Raw genomic sequence first — 24,994 nt, 5'->3', positions numbered from 1 at the left:
GAGAAATAGTGACAATACCAAATGCTGGCAACGATGTGGAGAAACTGGATCTTGCACCCATTGCTGGCGGGAATGGAAAATAGCTTGGCAGTTTCTTTAAAAAAACTAAACATAAATATATCACATGATCCAGCAATCATTCCCCTGGGCATTTACCCCAGAGAAAGGAAGGTCCACACAGAAGCCTGTACGTGATTGGTCATAGCAGCTTTATTTGTAATAGCCCAAAACTGGGAAAACAGTAAACTATCTTGCAATAGGCAGATGGCTAAACAGATGATGGTGCATTCCTGCCATGGAAGAAATGAAGTATTGATACATGAGAAAACTTAGATGGAGCTCGAGGGTATGCACTGTGCGAGAAAAGCCACTGTCAAAAGGTCACATACTGTACCATTCTATTTATATAAAATTCTTAGGGCGTGCGGGAAAATAAATAAAATTCTTTTTTATTAAAGGCATATTTATTTATTTTGAGAGAGAGAGAGAGAGAGAGAGAGTGTGTGTGTGTGTGTGTGTGTGTGTGTGTGTACAAGTGGGGGAGGGGCAGAGAGAGAGAGAGAGAGAGAGAGAGAGAGAGAGAGAGAGAGAATCCCAAGCAGGCTCTGTGCTGTCAGCGTGGAGCCTGATGCGGGGCTCGTGAACCATGAGATCACGACCTGAGCCCAAATCAAGAGTTGGACGCTTAACTGACTGAGCCACCTAGGCGCCCCTATATAAAATTCTTAAAATGACAAATTATGGAGGATGCATGGCATGTTCTCTTTCTGAATAAATAAATAAATAAAATGACAAATTATGGAACTGGAGAACCAACAAGTGTTTGCATAGGACTAGGGAGGGAGGCGGGTGAGGGGTGGGTGGGTATCACTATCAAAGGTAGCCCGAGGGGGCTCTTTGTGGCCATGAAGCAGTTCTGTGCCCTGATTGCAGTGCTGGTTACAGGAATCTATACATGTGATAGAACGGCAGCGAAACACACACACATATTGTACCAACATCAATTTTCCGGGGTGATATCATACTATAGTTACAGTAGATACAATTATTGGGGGAAACTGGGAGAAGGGTACACTGGACCTATGCCATCTTTACATGCCTATGAATTTATAATCGTCTCAAAATAAAAAGTGAAAGCAAAAGAATCAACTATGAAGATGCCTTCTCACCATCAGGAATGTGCGTCAAAACCTTACAAATGGGGGCACCCGGGTGGCTCAGTCGGTTGAGTGTCTGACTTTGGCTCAGGTCATGATCTCACGGTTTGTGAGTTCGAGCCCCGCATCAGGCTCTGTGCTCTCAGTTCAGAGCCTGGAGCCTGCTTCGGATTCTGTGTCTCCCTCTGTCTCTGCTCCTCCCCCACTCATGCTCTGTCTCTCTCTGCCTCTCAAAAAATGAATAAACGTTAAAAAAATAAAAAAAAAAAAACAACCTTACAAATGGCAATGTTCTTTCACTTGGGGCTTTTACCCCTGTCTAGCAATTTAGCCTTTAAAATAATCAGAGATGCCCACAGAAATCTGTAGAGCAGAATATTAGAGTTCATAAGGTCATTTAAATGCCCAGTTTTAGGGGCGTTTGGGTGGCTCAGTCGGTTCAACATCCAACTCTTGATTTCGGCTCAGGTCATGATCTCACAGTTGTGGGATTGAGCCCCGTGTCGACCTTATACTGGGCACGGAGCCTGCTTGAAATTCTCTCTCTCTTTCCCTCTGCCCCTCCCCTGCTCATGTTTTCTCTCTCTCTCTCTCTCTCTCTTTAAAATAAAAAAAATAAAAAATAAATGCCGGGGTACCTGAGTGGCTCAGTCAGTTAAGCATCTGACTCTTGATTTCAGCTCAGGTCATGATCTCATGGTTTGTGAGATTGAGCTCTGAGTTGGGCTCTGCAATAACACCACAGAGCCTGCTTAAGATTCTCTCTCTCTGCCCCACTCCTGCTTGTACTCGCACACGTGCACGCTCTCTCTCAGAATAAATTTTAAAAACTTAAAAAAAAAACCTCTCAGGGCACCTGGGTGGCTCAGTCAATTAAGCATCTGACTCTTGATCAGCTCAGGTTGTGATCTCATAGTTGTGGGATCAAGCCCTGCCTTGGGCTCTGTGCTGAGTGTGGAGTCTACTAGGGATTCTCTCTCTCTCTTTTTTTTTCTCTCTCAAAATAAATAAACAGTAAAAAAGCCACTCATTAAAAAAATAAAAATAAATGTCTAGTTGTAGGGGAGCCTCGGTGGCTCAGTCGGTAAATCATCCAACTTCGGCTCAGGTCATGATCTCACAGCTCATGTTTTCAAGCCCCACATCAGGCTCTCTGTTGTCAGCATAGAGCCTGCTTCAGATCCTCTCTCCCCTTCTCTCTCTGCTCCTCCCCAGCTCATTCTCTCTCTTTCAAAATAAATAAATAAACTAAAAAAATTAAAAAATAAAAATAAAAATAAATAAAATAAATAAAATTTTTTAAAAAAGCCTAGTTGTAAGAGAAGAATTAAGTTATGGTCCATCATTTGCTGGGATATTTGTGTAGTTACTAAAATCATGTTTTTGAGGAACACCTAATTATATGAAAAAAATGCTTATAATAGCATTAAGTAAAAAAAAAAAAAGCAGCCTACAAAAGTACATACAGTACAATCTCTATTTATTTAAAATGCACACAAAAGTACACAGAAGAGTATGAGAAAAGGCATCAAAACATTAATGAGGATACTATAGGGATTTTTGTTTATAAAGTGAATACGTGTTGCTTTCATAATCAGAAAAATAAATACCTTATCCACAAAACTTCACAGCTATGAAGAGAAGAGGGGGAATTTTCAGTTTACTTTGAGTGCAAGACCCAGGCTCAATACGGGAATCTTCCAGCTGATAATGAAAAATCCTTTCTTCATAAGGATACTGTCTGCGGGCAAGGCAGCGTAGAGTTTGGGACATAGTTCAAAGCCTTGGGTGTTGGTGTTGTTGGAGGGACAATTTACAAATGTGTGTTCATGTTTTGTGTCTTCAAGGGGACGGAGGGGTTCATCTCCTGGGCTTTGACTCTTTTTGGTCCAGGGCACTTCTGCGGGGGAGGAGAGCCGGATGTGGCAGCCAGCACTCAGCAGATGGGAGATCTGGGTGGGTGGCATACAGCGTCTCTCAAATGGCCCATTATTATGCATGGTATTATGGTGAACAACCTTGTACATGAATCTTTAGGTGTACCTCTGATGATCTCCTAAGATATATTCGTGGGAGTACTTTAAACAAAGAGTATTAGTAGCCAATAAGGGCTCATTGAATGGGTGGTTGGATGAATAAAGAGGGAGAGAGGAATAAGGGGAGAGGAGACACAGAAAGGGGTTGCAAGGATGAAGCAGGGGTGTGGAGGGCAGGATCAGATGGATCCATGGAGAGCTAGTTCTGGGAATGGGCCCCTAAAGAGAGGGTCCCTTCTCACCTTGGTGATAGGACCTGCATGGGCCTGGTACTCATTGAATTCTTTCTGCAGAGGCAGCGGGTACTTCATCGCACGGATGGTTCCCACCGAGGTGCCCACAAACATCATGCGCCCAGAATGCGAGATGACGATGGCTGTGTAGACGACATCAAAGGCTGATATCTCTCGAAGGATCTGGAACACAGACAGGTGTTCACGGTGAGGGGCTCAGCTGTGGCCCCATGTCATTCCCTCCTCTCCTGTAACAGCAACACTTGGGCAAGTTCTGTACTGAAAAATGTTTCTCTATTCCTTACAGCACCTGGCATGGTGCCTATGCATAAAAGGCACTGATTTCAGTATATCCTGGCTGCCTGATTGGTGAACAAGTATTCTGGGAGTTAGGATTAACGTTAACAAAAGGAAGCCAAGGGGCGCCTGGGTGGCTCAGTCGGTTAAGCATTCGACTTTGGCTCAGGTCAGGATCTCACGGTTCGTGGGTTCGAGCCCCGTGTCAGGCGCTGTGCTGACAGCTCAGTCTGCTTCGGATTCTGTGTCTCCCTCTCTCTCGGTCTCTCCCCCACTCACACTCTGTCTCTGTCTCTCTCAAAACTAAATAAACATTAAAAAAAATTTTTTTACAAGGAAGCCAAGCCCCATTTTAAGGCTTTTGCATGTTGTAACTCATTTGATCCTCACAAAAACCCTTTGGGGGCAGTTACCGTTACCCCTATTTTAAGATGACGAAACAGAGCCACACAGACAGCACCCACCTAGGAAGTGGCAGTCAGGCCCGAGTGTCTCTGCTCGTGACTGCTAGGCTACCTCACATCTCACACTCAGAATGCGATACGGATCATACAGCCATTCAGCAAACAGTTATTAATGCCCGTTACACAAACAAAACTATACTATCAGGAAACTCATTTTGTTTTTCGTGAATTCACTCACCGTGCCTTCCCTCCATCCAATCACCCACCCACCCTCCCACCAAACATTGAGGGAATGTTTGTGTGGGTCATGCAGTGTGCGCCGGCTAGTAGGGACAGCAAGAGGCGTGAATTGCGGGCCTGGCCTGAAGGGGCTTGTTCCGGTTCAGCACTGTAAAAGCCACCACACAATTAGGACTAAGCTACTTGGGGGCACAGTGGAGAGACCCCCTCCTCTCAGCTGGGCTCCAATCATGGCGAAACCCGTCTCGGGTCAGTCTGCTGCCGTGGTGTCTGTGCGCTTTCCGGCCCCAGCGCCAGGAGGGTGACGAGCACCAAAGAAGATCGGCTGTCGCTGGCGCCTGGAGAAGGATCCAGCCACGTTTGTGTGAAGTGTCTCTGCTGAACTCTTCTCTCCTCCCTCAGCTATTTGGAGCCAAATGTGGTAATTCCTAAATTTCAGAGTTTGGAGGTCTCGAACAAATGTGGTGGCCGAGCCTAGGCGACAGCGGTAACTATACTTCCGTCTCTACCCCAGGGTAAGCATGCAGTTTGGAGATGTTGCTGACCTGCGGGCCTGGAGGGTGGAAGAGACCTGTAGCCAGCCAGCAAAACAGAAGGAGAAAGGGGCCGCACGGTTTAACCAGTCAGGTAGGGCGCCGGGCAGGAAATCCCAGAAGTATCAATAACGGAATAACCCAGAGGGTCGTCCCATGAAGAAGGGACCCTGTTCTGACGAGCCCTCTTCCCGTCACACTTCCTGCTGCGCCCGTGGAGGCTGTCTTCTGCAGACCAGCGGGCAGCCCGGAGGTGGGGCCGGGGCAGACTCACCGAAGAGTCTGCAATCTCCTTGAGGGTCTGGTCTGATCCAACTGCAAAGATAATTTTGGCATCGGGGGAGACAGTAACACAGTTGTAACTGCAGGACTTGAGAACGCATTCTGTCTCTCTCTTTCCTGAGGACAGATTCCATTCATAGACAGCACCGTCTGTGCCGCAAGAGATCAGTTTGCTGTCATCCGCATTCCACACAACCGAGCGAACCTACAGGGGATGAAGGCGTACCCAGTTAAAAGCGTGCATATGTCCCTGTGCACACATGTGCGCACACACACACACACACACACACACACACACACACACGCCTCATTAGGGAAAGGAGGATGAACTCCTCACGGAGGAGAATGTCCTTTCCTGGTGCGTGCCCTTCAGCAAACCCAAAACTGGCTTTATTTGGAACAGAGCATGAACAAGTCTACCCTCTGGGCATTGTCTAAAATGATGGAGGTATCAGTGTAGTGCGATTAAGAAAAGGCTGGTAGGTCCACAATATGAGCAAATAGCAGAGCATGAGAATTTTAATAGAACGAGGGAAAGACACGGTCAAGGAGAGACCTTCTGCAATCATAGACAACCCTGGGGGTCGGGAAGGCTGTGCGCATGTGCTAAGCCGCCCCACTCAAGAGCAATCGGAGCAGGATATGGGGAAAACTCGAAAGCGTCTTCTGAGCTGCACAGGGACCCATCAACACAGGGCAGAAACCTCACTAGCACAAGGGGTTTAAACATAACATCTGACCAAACCCTAACTGAATAATAATCTCCTCTGGTCCACGGGCATCTCCCAGGAAGCCAGGCTTAGGAATAAAATCACTCTTATCCCTGGCAGCCTGGAAGACTGTGTGCATGGCTAGGGCTGCACTCTCTCAGGTACACAGAGAGAACCTCCAAACTACTAGAACCTGGCTGAACAAGGAGCAACAAAACGTGAACTCTGTGAACTGTGACAGCCACCTCCCAGCCACACAGATCCAATGGTAAAGGGTGAAAGTGTAACTGGCTAAGGGGGCTAAGCCCAATCTGTGACTAATGAGTGGCTCAGGTCAACGCAGGGGCAACCAGAGAAAAGATAAAAAAAAGAACAAAAATCTGAGTAGGGACATCAAGGCTGCACACTGCAGGGGAAAGAAAGACTTCTCAGGATTCGTTCAGCCAGGTCACTAAACAAAGAAACAAACAACAACAACAACTTTCTAGATCTTCGCCTTATCATATTTATAACTTCCTTCTCCAATAGTGAGAGTCCTGGTTCCCATTATCTTCAATATACTTGCTTATTTTCTCATAAGGAACCAACCTTCTGACCCACTGGCCACCTCTTTTGGTATTTCCATGACTGCGACCTGTGGGGCACATCCTTAACCACCTCCTCAGCTCCATTTCCACCTCTTAAATTGGATTCTCCGTTTGTTACTATTATGTACAAATACCCTTGAAAAAATATAGTGACGCTATTTCCAACACTATTCCTAGATTCACTAATTTTAATAGTTTCTCTGAAAACTCTTTGAATTTCCTACATACTCAGTCATGTTGTCTGTGAGGATCTATTTATTCCTTTCCAATTTCTACGCTTTTTATTTTGCTTTGGTCTGAATGTTTCTGTCTCTTACTCCACCCTGCACCCCCCAGTTCGTATGTTGAAATCCTTACCCGAGAAGATGATGGTATAGGGAGGTGGGGCCCTTTGACAGGTGATTAGGTCATGAGGGTAGAGCCCTCATGAATGGGATTAGTAAGTGTCCTTATGAAAGATGCCCCAGAGAGCTAGCTCACCCCTTCTACCATGTGAGGATATGAGAAATCTGCAGCCAGGAAGAGGGCCCTCACCTACCCATGCTGGCACCTGAGTCTTGGACTTCTTGCCCTCCAAACTGTGAGGAAACTTTTCTGTTCTTTATGAGCTACCCAGTCTGTGCTGTTTTGTTATGGCAGACTCATGGACTAAGACATATTTCCTTTTCTTGTCTTATTGCGCTGGTTAGGACTCAGTACCAGGCTAACAGAAGGCATCGTCTTTTGTTCTCTCTCTCAGAAGGAATGCTTTCATAATTTTAGGATCAAGTATGCTGTTTGTCGTAGGTTTTCTTAAATATCTTGCATAAGATTTTTATAATAGAAGTTCCATTATTTTTTAGTTTGTTGTTTTTTATTTTTTTATTATTTAAAATTTTAAAAATGTTTATTTACTTTTGAAGGAGAGACAGAGCGTGAGCAGGGTAGGGGCAGAGAGAGAGGGAGACACAGAATCTGAAATGGGCTCCAGGCTCTGAGCTGTCAGCACAGAGCCCGACATGGGGCTCAAACTCACAAACCACAAGATCATGACCTGAGCTGAAGTTGGATGCCTAACCGACTGAGCCACCCAGGTGCCCCAAGTGTTGTTTTTTAAAATCGTGAATGGATATTAAATGCTATCAATTTTATTATATCTGCATTTATAGAGATAAACATATGATTTTTTCATCCTTATTAAGCTAATGTGGTGTACCACATTAATTGATTTCAAATGGTAAAACAATCTTGTATTCCTGGAATAAATCCAACTTGGTCATGTTGTGTTCTCCTTTTTATATATTGATGGATTGGCTTGATAATATTTTATTTCTATGGTCACAAAAAAGACCAGCTTAGCATTTCTTCCTTGTGATGTCTTTGACAGGTTTTGGTATCATGATTATGCTGGCCTCACAGAACAATATTGGGAAGTATTTGCTCTTTTCTCTATGCTTTGCAAGAGTTTCTTCAATATTATTAGTGTCATTTTTTTTTTTTTCCTTACAAGTTGATAGAATTCTCCAGTGATATGCTCTGGGCCTAGAGTTTTCTTTATAGGAAGGTTTTTAAATGATAGACTCAATTTTTCTAGGAATTTGTTTCATCTATATTATTCAAATTTATTTTCATAAAGTTGTTCATAATATCCCCTCATGATCTTTTTTTATTATATAGGATCTGTACTGATATCCCCTTTTCATTCCTCATACTGGTTATTTACCTTTCCTCCTTTTTTTCTCCTCTCGTAATCAGTCATGTTAAAGGCTTGTCCATTTTGCATTTTCAAAATGCTAAGTTTTGGGGACACCTGACTGGCTCAGTTGGTAGAGCATGCAACTCTGGATCTCAAGGTTCTGAGTTTGAGCCCCACATTGGGAGTAGAGATTACTTAAAAAAACCTGGGGTGCCTGGGTGGCTCAATTGGTTAAATGTCCAATTCTTGATTTTGGCTCAGGTCATGATCTCACGGTTCATGAGAGCCTCGTATCGGGCTCTGTGCTGATGGTGCGGAGCCTGCTTAGATTACCTCTCTCCCCTCCCCCCGTCTCTCAAAACAAACAAACATTAAAAAAAAAAACCCAAAAACCCAAAACCATGTTTTGGCTTTGATGATCTTCTATTGTGTTTGTTTTCTATTTCATTAACTTCTGCTCTTATCCTTACTATTTCCTTCCTTTTATCTTCTTTGAATTTAATTTGCTGTTCCTTTTCTAACTTCTTTACATGATTATATCACTGATTTTTATCCTTTTATATTCCTAATATATGTATTTAAGGTTATAAATTTCCATGTGCATGGCTTTATTGTATCCTCCATCTGTATATTTATATTTTTAATACTGCAGATGTAAGTCTAACATACAACCCTGGTTAGAAACCAGTGTTATAAATACTTGCAAAGGGATGCAACAAAGGGCTGCTTTCCTGGACTGGTCAGGGAGGGCCTCCCAAGGAGATGCACATGGTTCTAGAAAGAGCATCAGAATCACCCGGCATGCTTTCATCTGCACCTCCACAGTCACTTGAAGACCAATCGCATTGTTGAAACTGGGAAAGCTCAGTGTTTTCACAGTTCCTGCACTTATGCACCTGTTATTTGCCACACTCAATGGTTAGTTTTTAGTCTTTACAGGACCTCTCTCTGACCTTTACTTATTTTTGTAAATGTTGATTTATTTTTGAGAGAGAGAGAGAGAGAGCGAGTGAGCAGGGGAGGGGCAGAGAGGGAGAGAGAGAATCCCAGGCAGGCTCCATGCTGTCAGCCCAATGCAGGGCTCCATCCCACATACCATACCATGAGATCATGACCTGAGCTGAAATCAAGAGTTGGACATTCAACCAACTGAGCCACCCAGGCGCCCCTCTCTCTGACCTTTAATACCACCAACTACTTTATCTTGGAAGAATTCCTTCGCTTCTCTGATACAATTCCTTGATTCCAAGTTCTCCTGTGCCTTCATTTGCAGTCCTTCTCTTCTTTAACCAGTCCGTGAAATGTTGGTCACCTGTCTCTGCCCAAGATTCTTCTCAAATTCCAGGCCCTTGGTGATGTAATCTATGCCTCTGACTTCCACTACCACCTAATCCCCTGAATCTTCATTTTCAGCCTTGACTTCTTTCCTGACCCCCATGCCTGAGTACCATAGTTCTTGGACACATGGCACATAACATATACAAAATGGAACTTAATGTCATGCTTCTCTCTGTCTCTACTACCAAAGCCATGGTTTATTTTCTGACTCATCTTTCACCCTCACTTCTTAGCTGGTCTCCATCCCTCCAAGTTCCCTCTCCTCTAATCCATCCCCAATACTGTTTGGAGAAGTACCTTTCTAACCCCATTACCTCCTTTCCTGAATCCTTTCAGTTGCCTCTCATCACCTACAGAGTAAAGTCCAATTCCTTGGCATGGTGCACACACTGGGATGTAGCCAACCTCTCTGGCTCCTTCCACCACTGCTGGAATGTGCCCAACGTTCCAGCCATGTGTACCTCAAACCACCACCCTATTTTATACTCCAGTTCCATCATCTCTAATAGGTCCTCTGCCTAGCATGCCTTTCAAGTGCTTTTTCTGTCCAAATTCTTTCACTGACTTCTTAAGTCTTTCCACCTTTGGCCCCTCCCTTGTCTTCATGCCCCATCTCCACTCTGTCTGAAAACTACTGGCTTTGCTTGCTAAGTATCTTTTGAATCCACCTCCTTCTCCCTATCTGTACCATCTCCTTTATGGTCCAAAATGGTGTAGACATCCACAATAGTCTCCTTACCATTTCCACACTTTCAATACATTCTTCTTTCTGCAGCCAAAGTAGTCTAAAATGCGAATCTGGTCATATCATTCCCTCCTCTGAAAATCTTCAATGATTTCAAGGCACAAGGAGGATATCTTTTTAATACTTTTTTTATACTTAGGAGGCCTGCAAGGTTCCATGCACTTGGGCCTCTGCTAATCTCACCAATCTCAGCTGGGTCCCGTTTTGTCCTGACACCTATGGTTCCAGCCCCACAGACTTTTCAGCTCCTCTGAAGCTCTATCTGGTTAATTCCTTCCTACTCCTTTAGGACCCAGCCTTTATGAACACCCCACTCTAAATTATGCCAACTCTTTCATTATTTACTCTCATAACACCCCATGTTTCTCTTTCATTGCATTTATTGCAATTAGTAATTACCCTGTGCTTTTGTTTTATCGTCTCTTTCCCCAAGTAGACCGTGAACTCCAAGAGGAAACACATTGCTTCTCTTTTGTCCACTCGGCAAGCATAATGCTTGGCTCTGTGCCTCCCGTGTCCTTGGACACTGCTCACTCACTTACCTTCCCGGTGTGTCCTTTCAGGTTCGAGATGTTCTCCAGGCTCGTAGTGGCAAAAATGTGAATCACATTTCCACTGACCGCAGCAAACAGGTGACCTCCATTGCTAAAGGAACACTACAAAGAAACAAAGCAAGAGAGCAAGAATGAGAGAAATGAGCCTTCTGGACGTTACAGTCAAGAGCTCTTTTTCCTAAAGAGTTCAGGCTGAAAGCAGGTGTGGAAGTGGGAATCGGGGGGAAAGGTGCAGAGGGACTGAGGACCAGCCGGCATCTTAGCTATTCCTGTAGCTCATGCTGGCCAAGATGCTGCCACTGGTGTGTGCACGGACCATGACGCTGCTTGGATGGTAGAGTGCATTCGTTGTTTGTAGAAGTGTCAGAGTGGGGAAGCAACTCCCGAAATCACTATCTGGTTTCTGCGGTCACCTCAGGGGGAAGTGTGATGGGCGGCCTACTGCCTCTCCCTGGTGACGCTTCTATTCCCAGGCCCCTTCCAATCTCCAACTTCACCTTCCCGACTGGCTGGCACTCCGATTCTGAGATGACTTCCCTTTTTGACACTTTTTGTTACTCGGCAATCAGAGAGAGAGTTAATTACACGTGGGATCTCACAAGGCTTGGGGTTCAGTGAAATATCTTGATGAGCAAGAGAGAAATGGGATAGAGCCGTATGCTCAAGAAGTTTGGGGAGAGGAGAACCCGATCTCTTGCCTTTTCTTCTTTTAAAGCCACCGATGTTCTCTAAGCAGACTTTGGTCCCACTTTGCCAGAGTGTGTTAGTTCTTGATACTTCAACCCCCGGTTTTCCAAGAAACTGAACCTTTATCTCCAGCATCTTACCTCTCTGCATCCTCTGACAGAATATTCTTTGAAAGAACGTATATCATCAATGAGTAGATTCATAAGGCGTAGTTTGTCAGCAAATCCTACGACAACAAAGTGCCCCGATGGATGAAGGCTGATTGTATAAGCCTCTTCCTGGTATTCCTTAAATAGCTCCAGAGTGCTGTGAAAAAGATTATGGAATTCTAAGAAACTCCCTTGAGCCCTCCATTGTATCTGGCACATATTTCTATCATAGCATAGGAGATACTTTGTCGCTTGAAATTTTGGTTCCTCTTTTCCCCAGGTTTTGGTTATTTGAGGAGAGTGTCCGGCAATGAGTATGGGAAATAGGGAAAGCGATCAACGAGTTCTCTAGCGATGCTGAAGGCACAGCTCCATTTGGATCCCCTGAGTTGGAAGGACCGCATGGTTTCTTTTCGGCAACCCAGTGGCTATACACAAAGGACAGAGAAATTACAGCGGGGGGCCACTCTAGGCTGGGGATCCTCAGGGAATCTATGTCAGGGAGAAAAAGTCACTAGGGAGTTAAGGATGGTCGGGGGCAGTGATGAGGAGAGAGATGTAGTGGTCTGGAGAGTCCCATGTGACGAAAAGTACATCTGGAGGGAGACAGGAAAACTGGAGAACACAGGAGATTATTTAAGAAGGCAGAGTGTTATCTTTATGTCCCCATTGTCTAGCATGGTGTCTGGCGTGTGGTGAAGCACTTAATAAAACACAAAGCCATGTTCTAGCCTGAGCACGAGCAAAAACGGAAGAGAAACAGGTAAGTTGACAGACTTGATTAAAAAAACAAAACAAAACACCTTTTCCAACCGAGAGCTTCAAGTAATTACATTTTAAGACTCTCTAATTAAAATAATTTACATGAACAAATGTAACAACTGGGATCCTGCACGCTGCAGTCGCGAAGCCTTTCATCCTTACTTTGACTCATAATTCCAGATGCGAACGGATCGATCCAGAGAGCAGGTGGCAATGAAGGGTTTGCGGATGCATGTGGCTAGCCCGGTGATGGCTGCGGAGTGCAAGGGGTACATCAGATACTCGAAGTGAGCAGGCTCCCCCTGGAGAAATCACACAGAGTGAGATCTGGCAGAGTAAGCAAAGGGCTGGCTGTATACTTCAGCTCCATTACCACCTACGAATGTTAGTTAGCCTGGGTGCGCAGATAATGGCCGTGGGAAGACTGCTTTAATATTATGCATATTTTCCAATGCTGCTATTATTTTAAAAAGCAATTTAAAATGACAAAAAATGGCAATTAAAAAAATTTTTTACGGATTTTTTTTTTTTTTTGAGAGCGAGATGGCACAAATGAGGGAGGGTGGAGAGAGAGAGGGAGAGAGACAGAGAATCCCATGAGGGATAGAGAGATAGGAGATGGGGGAGAGAGAAGCGGGGTTCACCCGAAGCGGGGCTTGAGCTCACGAACCGTGAGATCATGACCTGAGCCAAAGTCAGATGCTTAAGTGACCGAGGCACCCAGGCGCCTCAGAACTTTGTTCTATAGCTATACCAGAATTTAATGTAGTCATTCCTCTACTATGGGAACATTTCAGTGGATCCATCATTTGTTATTTAGGAATAACATTAGACTAAACATCCTTGCGGGTTAAGTCTTTGTACCTCTCTGATGACTTCCTTAGCTCCTTCAGTGGAAGTATCCAACACTAAGCTTTTGAATGCGGACGCATCTGTTTCAAAAGACATCCATCTTTTTTTTTTTTTTTAACATTTATTTATTTTTTGAGACACAGAGAGACAGAGCATGAACGGGGGAGGGGCAGAGAGAGAGGGAGACACAGAATCGGAAGCAGGCTCCAGGCTCTGAGCCATCAGCCCAGAGCTCAACGCGGGGCTCGAACTCACGGACCGTGAGATCGTGACCTGAGCTGAAGTCGGACGCTCAACTGACTGAGCCACCCAGGCGCCCCCAAAAGACATCCATCTTAAAGAAACATAGTGCCAGCTGTGTGACACAGTTACTAGCAAAACAACCAGATGAGGAATGAGGCTGCCCCCCCTGCTGCCCATGTTAGTCCCTTTCTCATAATGCCCTGGATAACTTGGATAACTGGCTGCTTGAGTGATCCCACTTCTTCCTTCCTGTGCTCTTAGGTTTTAAATTAGCCAATAAAGAGCAAACCCACAAAATCCTAGACATCCCACCCCCCACACTCCAGTAAAGGCAAAGCCCATGCCCTTTCTCTCCCCATGACCTTGCTGTGCGGCCCTCACGTGTGCTCTGTACCCTCCAGAGCATGTGAGTAACAAATCTGTTCCCCTAAGTTCCCTGGTGTTTTGTGCTGAAGTGCCTCCTGCAATGATCCTAAGAAGGAAAAGGTCTGGTCCAGCCACAACTCTGGCCGTGGTGGGAGAAATGTCTGGGGGTTTGCTATGAGTAATATGGGCCTGGGCAAAGTGCCGCGGGCATTCCTAGCCAAGAGCATCACTATCAATAGGCTGGGTCGGACGCAACAGGTACGTTTCTAGAAGGGGAATACTGGGGGAAATGGCATGAACGACTCTAAAGACCTTCAGAGGCCCTGCCAGACTTCTCTCCAGAGAAATGGCATCATTCCGCCACCAGCAGCAGTGAGAGCTGGGGTGAATGATTTCACACAGAGATGCTTCCTGTGACACTGGTTGTACAGGCTTCACATTGTTCTGTTTTCGGAGGCCTTATACCTGGGACACCTGAATGAGGAGTGATGGCTGGGAAATTCAATTAGGTGCATGCATTTTAGGCCCATTCACAAGCAAACCAAAGGCTGAGATGGGGATTCCCTCAAATTCTGGCCCTTTCTCACTTATAAACTCAGCTGCATCCACTCAACCTTCCCTACTATCTCGGAAGAAAAGGTGCTGTGCTGTGCTGGGGTGGGGGGCAGGACAGAGTATTCCCCTTCTCCATCCCTTACCCTTTCTTTCTCCAATATCTTCAACCTCCCTGTCTCTACTGGCACATTCCCATCAGCTTTTGAATACACTCACACCTCTCTTACCTTAAACACAACAGTAATCCTCTTTCGTCCTTTCTCTGCACTTCTGCCTAAGAAGTTGTACGATGATGGAGAATCAGACAAGCAGGCTTACGGATTTCACTTGAAATTCATGACCACAAGCCTCCAATGGACCGATAGCTCCGTGTTTTTCAGTAAGTTCACTTTCTGAATCTCCAAGATACTGATTTCATGTCATTTATTCTCTTTCCAGGACTTCAGACTCTCTTCCTCTTTCTCCCAGCCCCAAAACTTGTCTGATGACCTTGCCTCATATTTCCTTGATTTTGTATCTTTACTTTCTTCATTCTGTAGCTCAGGCGCAGAGTTACAGACTGTCATAATTCACGTACGGCCAATTTTTATTTTATATTTCATTCCCTTCCTCTTTTAATTTTCACTCTTGTTCCTCCCTTATCAAAGGCACCAATTAATGTGTCTCATTTGTATCCTTGGAAATTTTTCTTTTTTTTTTCTTAACATTTATTTTTGAGAGACAGAGACAGAGCATGAGTGGGGGAAGGGCAGAGAGAAGAGACACAGAATCGGAAGCAGGCTCCAGGCTCTGAGCTGTCAGCACAGAGCCCGATGCGGGACTCAAACCCACAAAACGGGAGATCATGACCTGAGCTGAAGTCGGACGCTCAACTGACTGAGCCACCCAGGCGCCCCCATGTTCTTGGATATTTCTATACATGGCACCATCCTTCAGACTGCATTCTTCAGTTTTACTTTTTTCTCTCAACCATCTATGTTGTCATGTATATAATTATTGCTTCTACCAGAGATTTGGTATTCTGTGGTGTGCATCCAGCTCTTTGGGGACGGACAGCTGGGCTGTCTTCGATTCTCCATTGCTACGAACACGAAGGCAAACGTCTTTGTATGTGCTCTCTAAGGGACCGGCGTGATGTAATTCCTGGTATGCATCCAGGAGCAGACCACTGGGTAACAAGATATATGCATTCTCTATTCGACCAGGAACTATCAGACTGCTCTCTAGAATGTCTATACCAGTTTACATCCCCTCACCATCCCATAAGGATTCCCATTCTCTTTTGCTCTCAGAAATTTCGGGTGATATCTGACTTTCTAATTTTGGCTAATGCAGGAAACAATTATACCACTGCTCAGGCCAGGCTCTCTGGGCTGCTGGCGCCCCCAGCCTTGCCTCTGGTGCACATTAAAGATCCCAAACCACGACTGACTCCACGCGACTTCACAATCAATAAAAAAGGAGCAATCTTTGAATTAGAGGCTGAACTCAACAATGAAAAGAAAGAAAAGGAGGAAGGAGGCTGGGCAGAAAGCGATTGCTGCCATGACCAGGGGGCAGGATGTCAGTTCTCTCTTTCCAGATGTAAGAAACTACACGCACACTGACCATCTGAAATTAAAGAAGCTTGCGTATCTCTATTTGATGAGCCTCACCAAGAGTCCGCCAGACGTGGCCATCATGGCTGTCCATAGCTTTGTGAAGGACTGTGAGGATCCCAATCCTCTAATTCAGGCCTTGGCAGGCAGGGCCAGGGGTGCATCCGGGTGGACAAGATGACAGAATAGCTCTGCAAGTGCTTGAAGGATGAAGATCCCTACGTTAGGAAGAAAGCGGCAGTCTGTGTGGCAAAATTCCATGATATCGATAGCCAAATGGTGGAAGATCAGGGATTTCTGGATACTCTGTGGGATCTCATTGCAGATTCACATCCAATGGTGGTGGCTAATGCTGTAGCAGCATTTTCTGAAATCAGCGAATCTCACCTAAATGGCAACTTACTCGATCTGAACGCACAGAACATTAATAAGCGGCTGATGGCCCCAAATGAGTGCACTGACTGGGCCAGATTTTCATCTTGAACTCCCTAATTACAACCCTAAAGATGGCCGGGAGGCTCAGAACATCTGGGAACGTGTAACTCCCCGGCAATCTCACACCAACTCAGCGGTGGTGCTTTCAGCGGTAAAAGTCCTAAGGAAGTTTCTAGAGTTGTTACCCAACGACTCTGACTACTACAATGTAGTAAGTAGTAGAAGGTGGCCCCTCCACCTGTCTTTGCTGTCTGGGGAGCCAGACATGCAGTATGTTGCCCTGAGGCCACTTCAGCTGCTACGTCCCACTCAACGGTGCTTTTTGTAGAAGATGGCAAAATGGAGCACCAGGTATTCCTTGCGAAGGAAAGGATGGTCCCAGTGAAAATGAACTTCAGTTTCAGATTAAGGAATGTCACTTAAATGCTGAGACTTTCCAGCAAATTGCAAAACAACAATGTCTGTACTATTGCCAAGAGGAATGTAGAAGGGCAAGACATTCTGTACCAATCCCTGAAACTCACAAATGGCCTCTGGATTTTGGCTGAGCTACATGTCCAGACAGGAAACCCAAATTACACACAGTCGCTGAAGGGTAGGGCTCCCGAAGTCTCTCAACACACGTAGCAGGCCTATGGCAGCGTTTTGAAAAATGAATAGACTGGTCCTGTGCCCTCTGCCCACCCTGTGATTGGTGCAAGCCAAGAACTCTTAACTGGAAGAAATTGGACCGCCGTGTAGAACCTGAACCCAAACACTGAGGCCACCCACCAAGGTAGTGACTAGTCTAACCTGTGTTAACATTAAGACACAACCTGCTGGATAGTTTTAGCTTCCTGTGAACATCTGTAACCACTGCTTCAATCACTTCCCACCTCTTGCCAACTGCCACTACTATCTATCCTTACTTGGGGGCTTCTCCACGGTGTGCCGATGGCTGGCATTTTTAAGGGGTTTGGTATTTTGTAATTGAAAGCTCATTTCAAAAGCAGAAAAAGACAAAAATATTAAAGCAAGGAAAAGTGTCACTGGAAAAAAAAAAGAGGCATCTCAGACTTGTTTTAATTTGCATTTTGCTGTGCATAGGCAACAGACATTGCCTGTGAGAGTGGCCAGGTATTGGATTTAATGGATGACGACTTCACAGTGGCTATTACAGATCTGTTCAAAGAACTAAAGAAAACCATGATTAAAGAAGGAAAGAAACTTTTGATAACAATGTCACATCAAATAGAGAACATCATTGTTTAAAAAAAAAAGCAAATTCTGTAGGTAAAAAGTACAATAGCAGAAATGAAAAATACACTAGAGGCACTCAAAAGCAGATCTGAACTAGCGGAAGAAAGAATCAGTGAAGTTAAAGGCAGATCAAGAAAGATTATGCAATATGGAAAACAGAACAATGAAGAAAAATGAACAGAACCGCAGGTAAATGTGGGACTCCACTAAACACACCAACACATGTACAGTGGGAGTACCAGGAGGAGAGGAGAGAGACAGAAAGGAGCAGAAAAAAATATTTGAATAAATAATGGACAAAATTCCCCACATTTATTGGAAAGTATTGATGCATACATCCATGAAGCTGAAACACAAAGAGATCCACAGACACATGATAGTAAAAATACTGAAAACTGAAGACAAAGAAAAAACCTTGAAAGCAGCAAGCATAAGATGATTGATCAGTTACAAGGAAGCCCAACAAGGTGACAGCAGATTTCTCAGCAAAAATAATAAAAGCCAAGAGGGAGTGGGATAACATGTTCAAAATACTCAAAGAAAAAACTGTCGATCAAGAATTGTATATCCAGGGGCTCCTGGATGGTTCAGCTGGTTAAGCATCCGACTCTTGGTTTTGGCTCAGGTCATGATCTCACAGTTCATAAGTTTGAGTCCTGCGTCGGGCTCTGCAATGCAGAGCATGCTTGGGATTCTCTCTCTCTCTCCTTCTCTCTCTGCTCCTCCCCCACTCACACTGCTTCTGTCTCTCTCAAAATAAATACACTTTTTTTTTTTGAGAGAGGGCATAAGTGAGTGAGGGGCAGAGAGAGAGAGGGAGGGAGAGAGTGAGAGTGAGAGAGAATCCCATGAGGGGGGAGAGAGAGAGAAACAGAGACAGAGAAGCAGCGCTGTGCTCACCTGATGCAGGACTCAAACTCATGAACTGTGAGATTATGACCAGAGCCAAAGTCAGATGCTTAACCAACTGAGCCACCCAATAAATAAACTTAAAAAAAAATTCTATATCCAGCAAAGCTGTCTCTTAAAAATGAAACATAAAAATATTCCTAACAATGGGGCGCCTGAGTGGCTCAGTCAGTTGAGCATCCAATTTCGGCTCAGGTCGTGATCTCACTGTCTGTGAGTTCGAGCCCTGCGTCGGGCTCTATGCTGACAGCTCAGAGCCTGGAGCCTATTTTGGATTCTGTGTCTCCCTCTCCCTGCCCCTCCCCCACTCATGCTCTGTCTCTCTGTCAAAAATAAATATTAAAATAATAATAATAATAAAAAAAATTCCTAACAAGAATAAAGAGTTTGTTGCTCACAGACCTGCCTGCCATGTAATACTGAAGGAGATTCTTCAGGTTGAAGTAAGTGACCCCAGACAGTAATTTGAATCCACCAAAAAACACAAAGAATACCAGTAAATGTATTACGACATTATAAAAAATATAAATACATATCTCATCCCCACTCTTCTTTCACCTTATTGAGAAAGCAACTATATAAACAATATGCATATTATGCATCGTTGGGCTCATGGAAGTGTATTTGCCAATAATAGCACAAAGATGGTGGGCGGGAGCAAATACATATCGGGCTAAGGAAGTGACTTCAGATGATAATTCAAATCCACAGGGACAAACAAAAAGAACCCGAAGCAATGAAAGTGTTCTAAAACTGACTGTGGTAATGGTTGCAACAACTCTTGTGAGTACGTTCAAGACCACTGAATTGTACACTGAAAATATGTGAATTGCACGGCATGTGAATAAATACCAATCAATACTCAATAAAACTGTTATTTAAAAAAAACCCACCATTACTAAGAAAGATATGTTAAAATCTCCTCCTATGATTATTGATGGTCTATTTTCCTCATTGTTCTGTCAAATTTTGCTTTATATATTTTGAATGCATGCTATCAAGTGCATAAAGTTTAAAACCATAATATCCTCTTGATGAAGTGACCCTTTTAGAAGTACAAAGTGACCCTCTTTATCTTTATGGTGCTTTTTTGTTGCAGTATCTGCAGTGTATTTATGCTAGTTTTGTTACTTAAAAACAAAAAAGAAACAATCAACTTCTTCATACACATGCATGCTTGTGCACATGAGCAGGTAGAGAGGCACGTGCAGCAGTATGAGGAATTCTCTGAAGTATAACAGCAGGGTTAAAGGATATGTACAATTTAGACTTGACAGCCAACTCCAAGGGGTCCTCGAAAGGGGCCGCAGGAGTTGCAACCCCACTGAGAGTAGCCGAGTGCTTTTACGGGGCACCTTAAGATTCGAGGTTCTTCTTTTTCCAAAAAATTTTTTTTTTAATTTTTATTTATTTGAGAGAGAGAGAGAGAGACCGACCCAGAGTGTGAGCAGGGAAGGGGCAGAGAGAGAGAGGGAGACACAGAATCCGAAGCAGGCTCCAGGCTCTGAGCTGTCAGCACAGAGCCTGATGCGGGGCTCGACCTCACAAATTGCGAGATCACGGTCTGAGCCGCTCAATCGACTGAGCCACCCAGGTGCCCCAAGATTCGAGTTTCTTCTGCTCTTAGGAAGGGGCTAAATGAGCCCCTGCTCAGAAAGTCTGGATTCAAACCTGCCCACGTGGTAGGCGGTCCCTGGGCCGGAAGGAAGCGCTGCTGGGAAAGACTCACCTTGCTAATCTCCGTCAGGGACATGGTGATGCTGTACAGTTGGTTCTTGCTGGTGCTGACGACCAGGGTTTCCTCTGAGGGGCTGAAGCACATGCAGAGGACGTCCTGTTTGTCCGACTGACTCCGCTCATTGCTCTGTGGGTCCGTCGGAATCTGCCCAAGATGCAACACAACCGTCAGTCATGTTCCCACGTTGTCCGCGTGTCCTTGGGCTTTCGGAGTCCTCGCAGATACTTTCAGCTTACAGATACCCAGACCGGCATGCTGCCAAGGATCTCCCTCAGATGTGGACAAGGGAGGGCTTGAGTCACCTCTGTTTCTGTGGGATTTGTATTCACCTTTAAGTGATTAGTGGCTAAGAGACAGAAGCAGCCGTAAAAAGGATCACTCTCTACGTCGGAATTTGAGATCCCCTCCGAAAACAAGTGTTAGTTTAAATCCCGCTCCCGCCCACCTGTCAGAAGCCCAGTGCGGGTGCCACCACATCAAGCATGCCAGTGTGCACTTTGGGGCAGTGGAGGGGAAGGGGACAGCCCCTCTTCCACGTGGGGTGGGTGACAGGGCAGAGAAAAGACAAGGGGTCACACGGCGGCCCTGCCAGCAGCCCCTGAGAGGGCCTGGGGTTGCCAAGCAGACCTCACCTTAGGTTTCCTTTCCCCACCACTGCTCTTCATCTGCTAACCATCACACTTCTCGAAAGGCTGGCCTGCCCATACCACGTCCACTCGGTTCTTCATTCCTTCCACTGTGTCATGTACTGAAATGTCCTCATCAACCTTAGAAATGCCAGAGGCCCCTGCTCAGTCCTCATCTTCTGGGCTTTCCTAGATCCTGTAGCGGTGATGGCAGCACCTGCCTCTGGGGGACCCAGGACACCGAGCTCTCATGTTTCCCTCCCGTGGCCTGGAGTTGTGTCTTCCCCCGTATACCCCCGACTCCTTCCCGCCATCAACTCCCCCTGCTCTGCCAGCACACTGAGGGCTCTAGGAGAGAGGAAAGTCCCGCCCCACCCCGCCCGGGGTTGGGTGAGCCCTAATACCATCTCAGTGTGCTCACCAGGGAGCGTCCGTCTGCCGCCACATTCATCACACTGCGTAAGCGGAATGGGAGCCTACAGACCGAGGGCCTTGCCTGCGTCCCGCTGCTGTGTGCCAGCGCTCGGCAGCATCTAGTGCACAGCAGAGCTCAGCGAAAGAGTAAGTGTGGCCTCGCTGCTCTCCTCCGGAGGTGGTGGGGTCCTTGGGGGAAGTGGCCGTGGCCGAGGCCTCTAGCTCAGGCACCAGGCCTGGACCCTGGCCCGTGGCAGGTATGAGACAGCCATTTGTTAGACGGGTGAGTGAATGACCACCACATCTCAGTGTCCTCTGCTGGGCTCTCATTCTGTCTCAGACTCTAAATTAGGAAATGTAAGGTTTGTCCTCAGTCCTCCTTTTTTTGTTTTGTCAGTGATTTTGTCCAAAATGAGGGTTTCGGTGAAAGCAACAGTAGTGAAAATAATCACAATGATAAACTCTTTGAAACAGTAAAAATAAAGCATCAACTCTGTGCCAGACACAAGCTAAGCACTGTGGGTGTGTGTGTGTACATTGATCCCACTCCCAAAGTCTAAAACCACATTTCCAACAGATTCGCTTTATTCCAGTGTCTGGTCAAACATCAACTTCCTCAGCGAGGCCTCCCTGAGCCACTCTCTCTAGAATAGAACCCCCTCTCGCTCCCTGTCCGTCTCCTGGCTTTATCTTCTTCACAATGTTGAGCCCCATGTGACAATCTGTTCACATCTGTTTGTTCTAAGGACAGGCTCGTAGTGTGTGTGCTTCCCCTCCTGCATCCCCAGCCCCTAGCACAGAGCCTGGCACATAGTAAACCCTCAATACATATTTATTAAATGAATAAACAAATGGAACAAAGAATTGTTAAAAATTAAAATTTTTTTTAAAAAAATTAAAATTAACAAAACTTTTTTTTAAATTAAAAGTTGCCCTTGGTTTCCACTCACTTTGCTCTTACCCCCAACTTTCCTACCTGTGGCATCTTTCCCCAGACAGCCAGTCTCAAGGCCAAGGCGGCATCTCTACGAGCTCCTTACCTCTGGTCACCCACATCTACTCAGGGCAAGTTCTATAGGCTTAACCTCCGCAAAGGCTCTCTCCCTTCCCATTTTCCCTGCTATTCACTGCGGTGACTACATCTCACCACTTCTTGGCTTCAGTAGCAAAGCCTGATTCTTCATCGTGGAGATAATAACATAATAACGGCTATCACTTATTGAGCACCAAGCATTTCACACGTGATTTACACAGGTGTTGCGTCATCCTTCTGATAACCAGCAGGGCGAGGGGCTACTTTCTCAGAGAAGAAATAGAGGTTTTGCTGGATTCAGCAACTCATCTCAAGTTACTCAGCCAATAAGGGCAGAGTCAAGCCTGGCTCATTCAGAGTGCGCGTAGCTGCCTCACGTCCAGGGCCTCTTGCTTCTCCGCTCAGAAACAGGCTGGCTGTGGCATTACACACACGCTCCTCGGGCTGGCATTCGAGATCTTTCAACAGCCTCAGCTCCTGGCTTTCCCTTTCAAGTGATTTCAGCTCGTCTCCACTGGGGAGCAGAGTATCTCCCAGACAAACCACCTGCTCCCCCCTCCGCAGTGCCTTTGTTCCACCTGTTCCTTCCACGTGCAACTCCTAACCTGTTCCCTCCTGTCAACTGTTACCCCTCCTCTAGGACCCCTCCTCAAAGATTGCCACCACACGCCGCTGAGAGCCTTCCTGGTTCTTCCCCAACCGCAGACGATCTCTCTCCACAGCACTTTGTATCACTTATTCCACAAACATTTACTGAATGCTTTCAAGGTGCCAGACAGTGTGTGCTTGACATTAAATATCAATATATATCCTAACACCATTTTTACGGGAACGCTAAGCTTCAAAGTGCAAATATAACTTGCCAAAGTTCTCTGCCAGAATTCAAATCCAGATCCTCCCAATGTTAACCCCTGTTCTGTCTGCTCCATCCCCAAACTTCCCTCAGGACAAATGGCTCGAGTCCCCATTTCCACTCAGCGCTACAGGCCTCTCCTTCCACCAAACTCCCTGTCAGTGCTCTGCTGCTGGACGACACGTGCCAGGAGGACCCCAGTTCTCCCCTCCTTACCCGGATTTCCCTGCTCTCCCGGTAAATATCCTTCTCTTCCATCTTCTCAAACAGGAGAACTCTCCCCGGCCCAGCGGCACAGGCGAATCCCTTTGAATAGGCTGCAATGGCGAACACCTGGGGCATGGCCAGCTGGCTGTTGTTACTGGCCTTCATGACCTGCTCATAGGAAGGGACCGGGGAACTGATTGTCGGAAATTCGATCAGGCTAGAAAAAGAAAACAGCATGTAAAGTTTACAGGCAATCCCAAGGAGAGGAGTTCAGCTAGGGGTGAGAATGAAGGGCTGTCGTTGGGTGCGGGAGAAATCGCCCATTGCAATTCTGTTCCCCAGGCCCAAACGCCACCCTTTGGCCTGCTATACAAAGTCCAGAGAAAGACTGGAAGGTTATACATTTATTTGGTCATCTCACCACCCTGTGTGGTCACCATTATTGTTGTGGTTGTTGCTAGCATTATTATCCCTCTTTTGTTTAGGAAAAAGTGGTTCAGAGAGTTTTCTAGGATCACACGACTAGTAAGTGGAAGGCCTGAGATTTGAATCTTGCCTCCCTCCCTTCCTTTCTTCCACATAACAAATATTTATTGGAATTATACTGTGTCAACAACCCTATGAAACAATGGTAAGTAAGACTGACACAGTTCCTGTCCCTTGAAGCTTAGAGTCTAGGGGCAAGTGCTAAGGACCATTAGGTGGCAGCTGGGTGGGATGGAACCAGGACTTCCTGAGGACAGTTAAGGAGAGGTGCACCCACCTGAGATGAGCAGAAGCTGAGAACTCCCAGCTGGTCTGAAGAACAAACAGGAGTATGTGGGTATGTGAGTGTGTCCAGAGGAGTGGGGTAGGTGGACCCACACATGACCAAACTCAGAAGTAAGAGTGTGCAAGATGTGTGTGGTAGACAGAGGCAGAAGCTGATGCTCCAGATGGAAAGAAGATGGGTGGGCCAGGTTCAGGAGTCTGGGTTTTATTCTATTTTGTTTCAAGTTTATTTATTTATTTTTGAGAGAGACAGAGACAGAGACAGAGCACATGAGCTGAGGACGGGCCCAGAGAGGAGGAGAGAGAGAATCCTAAGCACGAACTCACAAACCACGAGATCATGACCTGAGCCGAAACCAAGAGTTGGACACTTAACCAACTGAGCCACCCAGGTGTCCCTGGGTTTTATTCTTAGAGCACTGGACTCACTGCAGGATTAGGAACATGGCAAACTGGAGGGCAGACGGACTTACTAGGAAGCTCTTAATAGAATCGTGAGAGAAAAAGGAGGTGTCATGGGTGTGGGGGATGGTGAGAAATGACAGACTGAAAGTTACCGAGGAAGAAGAATCTACAAAATGCCATGTGTTGAGGGCTCAGGTTCCAGAGCCAGGCAGACAGGGCTATGATCTTGGGTGAGTCACTTAACCTATTTGAGCCTCAGTGTCCTGTCCTATAAAATGGGCATGATAATATGTACTATATGGGGTAAGACTCAAGTAAGAATACACATAAAGTGCTTGAAGCAGAGTCTAGTGATACAACG

General features: G+C 45.7%; 1 protein-coding gene across 2 annotated transcripts in view; it reads right to left on the bottom strand.

Annotated features, from left to right (window-relative positions):
- The window catches only part of CFAP57 (cilia and flagella associated protein 57), a 79,163-nt gene that overhangs the window by 47,041 nt on the left and 7,128 nt on the right, over nucleotides 1-24,994 (bottom strand). For both annotated transcript variants that reach the window (XM_027059455.2, XM_027059456.2), the window contains exons 5-11: nucleotides 23,467-23,674; nucleotides 20,316-20,468; nucleotides 12,552-12,691; nucleotides 11,619-11,784; nucleotides 10,780-10,893; nucleotides 5,175-5,387; nucleotides 3,436-3,609 (exon numbers count right to left, since the gene is read on the bottom strand). In XM_027059455.2, coding sequence (XP_026915256.2) covers nucleotides 3,436-3,609; nucleotides 5,175-5,387; nucleotides 10,780-10,893; nucleotides 11,619-11,784; nucleotides 12,552-12,691; nucleotides 20,316-20,468; nucleotides 23,467-23,674 — 1,168 coding nt within the window. The remainder of the gene's footprint in view (nucleotides 1-3,435; nucleotides 3,610-5,174; nucleotides 5,388-10,779; nucleotides 10,894-11,618; nucleotides 11,785-12,551; nucleotides 12,692-20,315; nucleotides 20,469-23,466; nucleotides 23,675-24,994) is intronic.

Source organism: Acinonyx jubatus, chromosome C1, assembly GCF_027475565.1.
Source record: "Acinonyx jubatus isolate Ajub_Pintada_27869175 chromosome C1, VMU_Ajub_asm_v1.0, whole genome shotgun sequence".
NCBI classification, from domain to species: domain Eukaryota; kingdom Metazoa; phylum Chordata; class Mammalia; order Carnivora; family Felidae; genus Acinonyx; species Acinonyx jubatus.
This window is presented reverse-complemented; position numbering and strand designations above follow the sequence as displayed.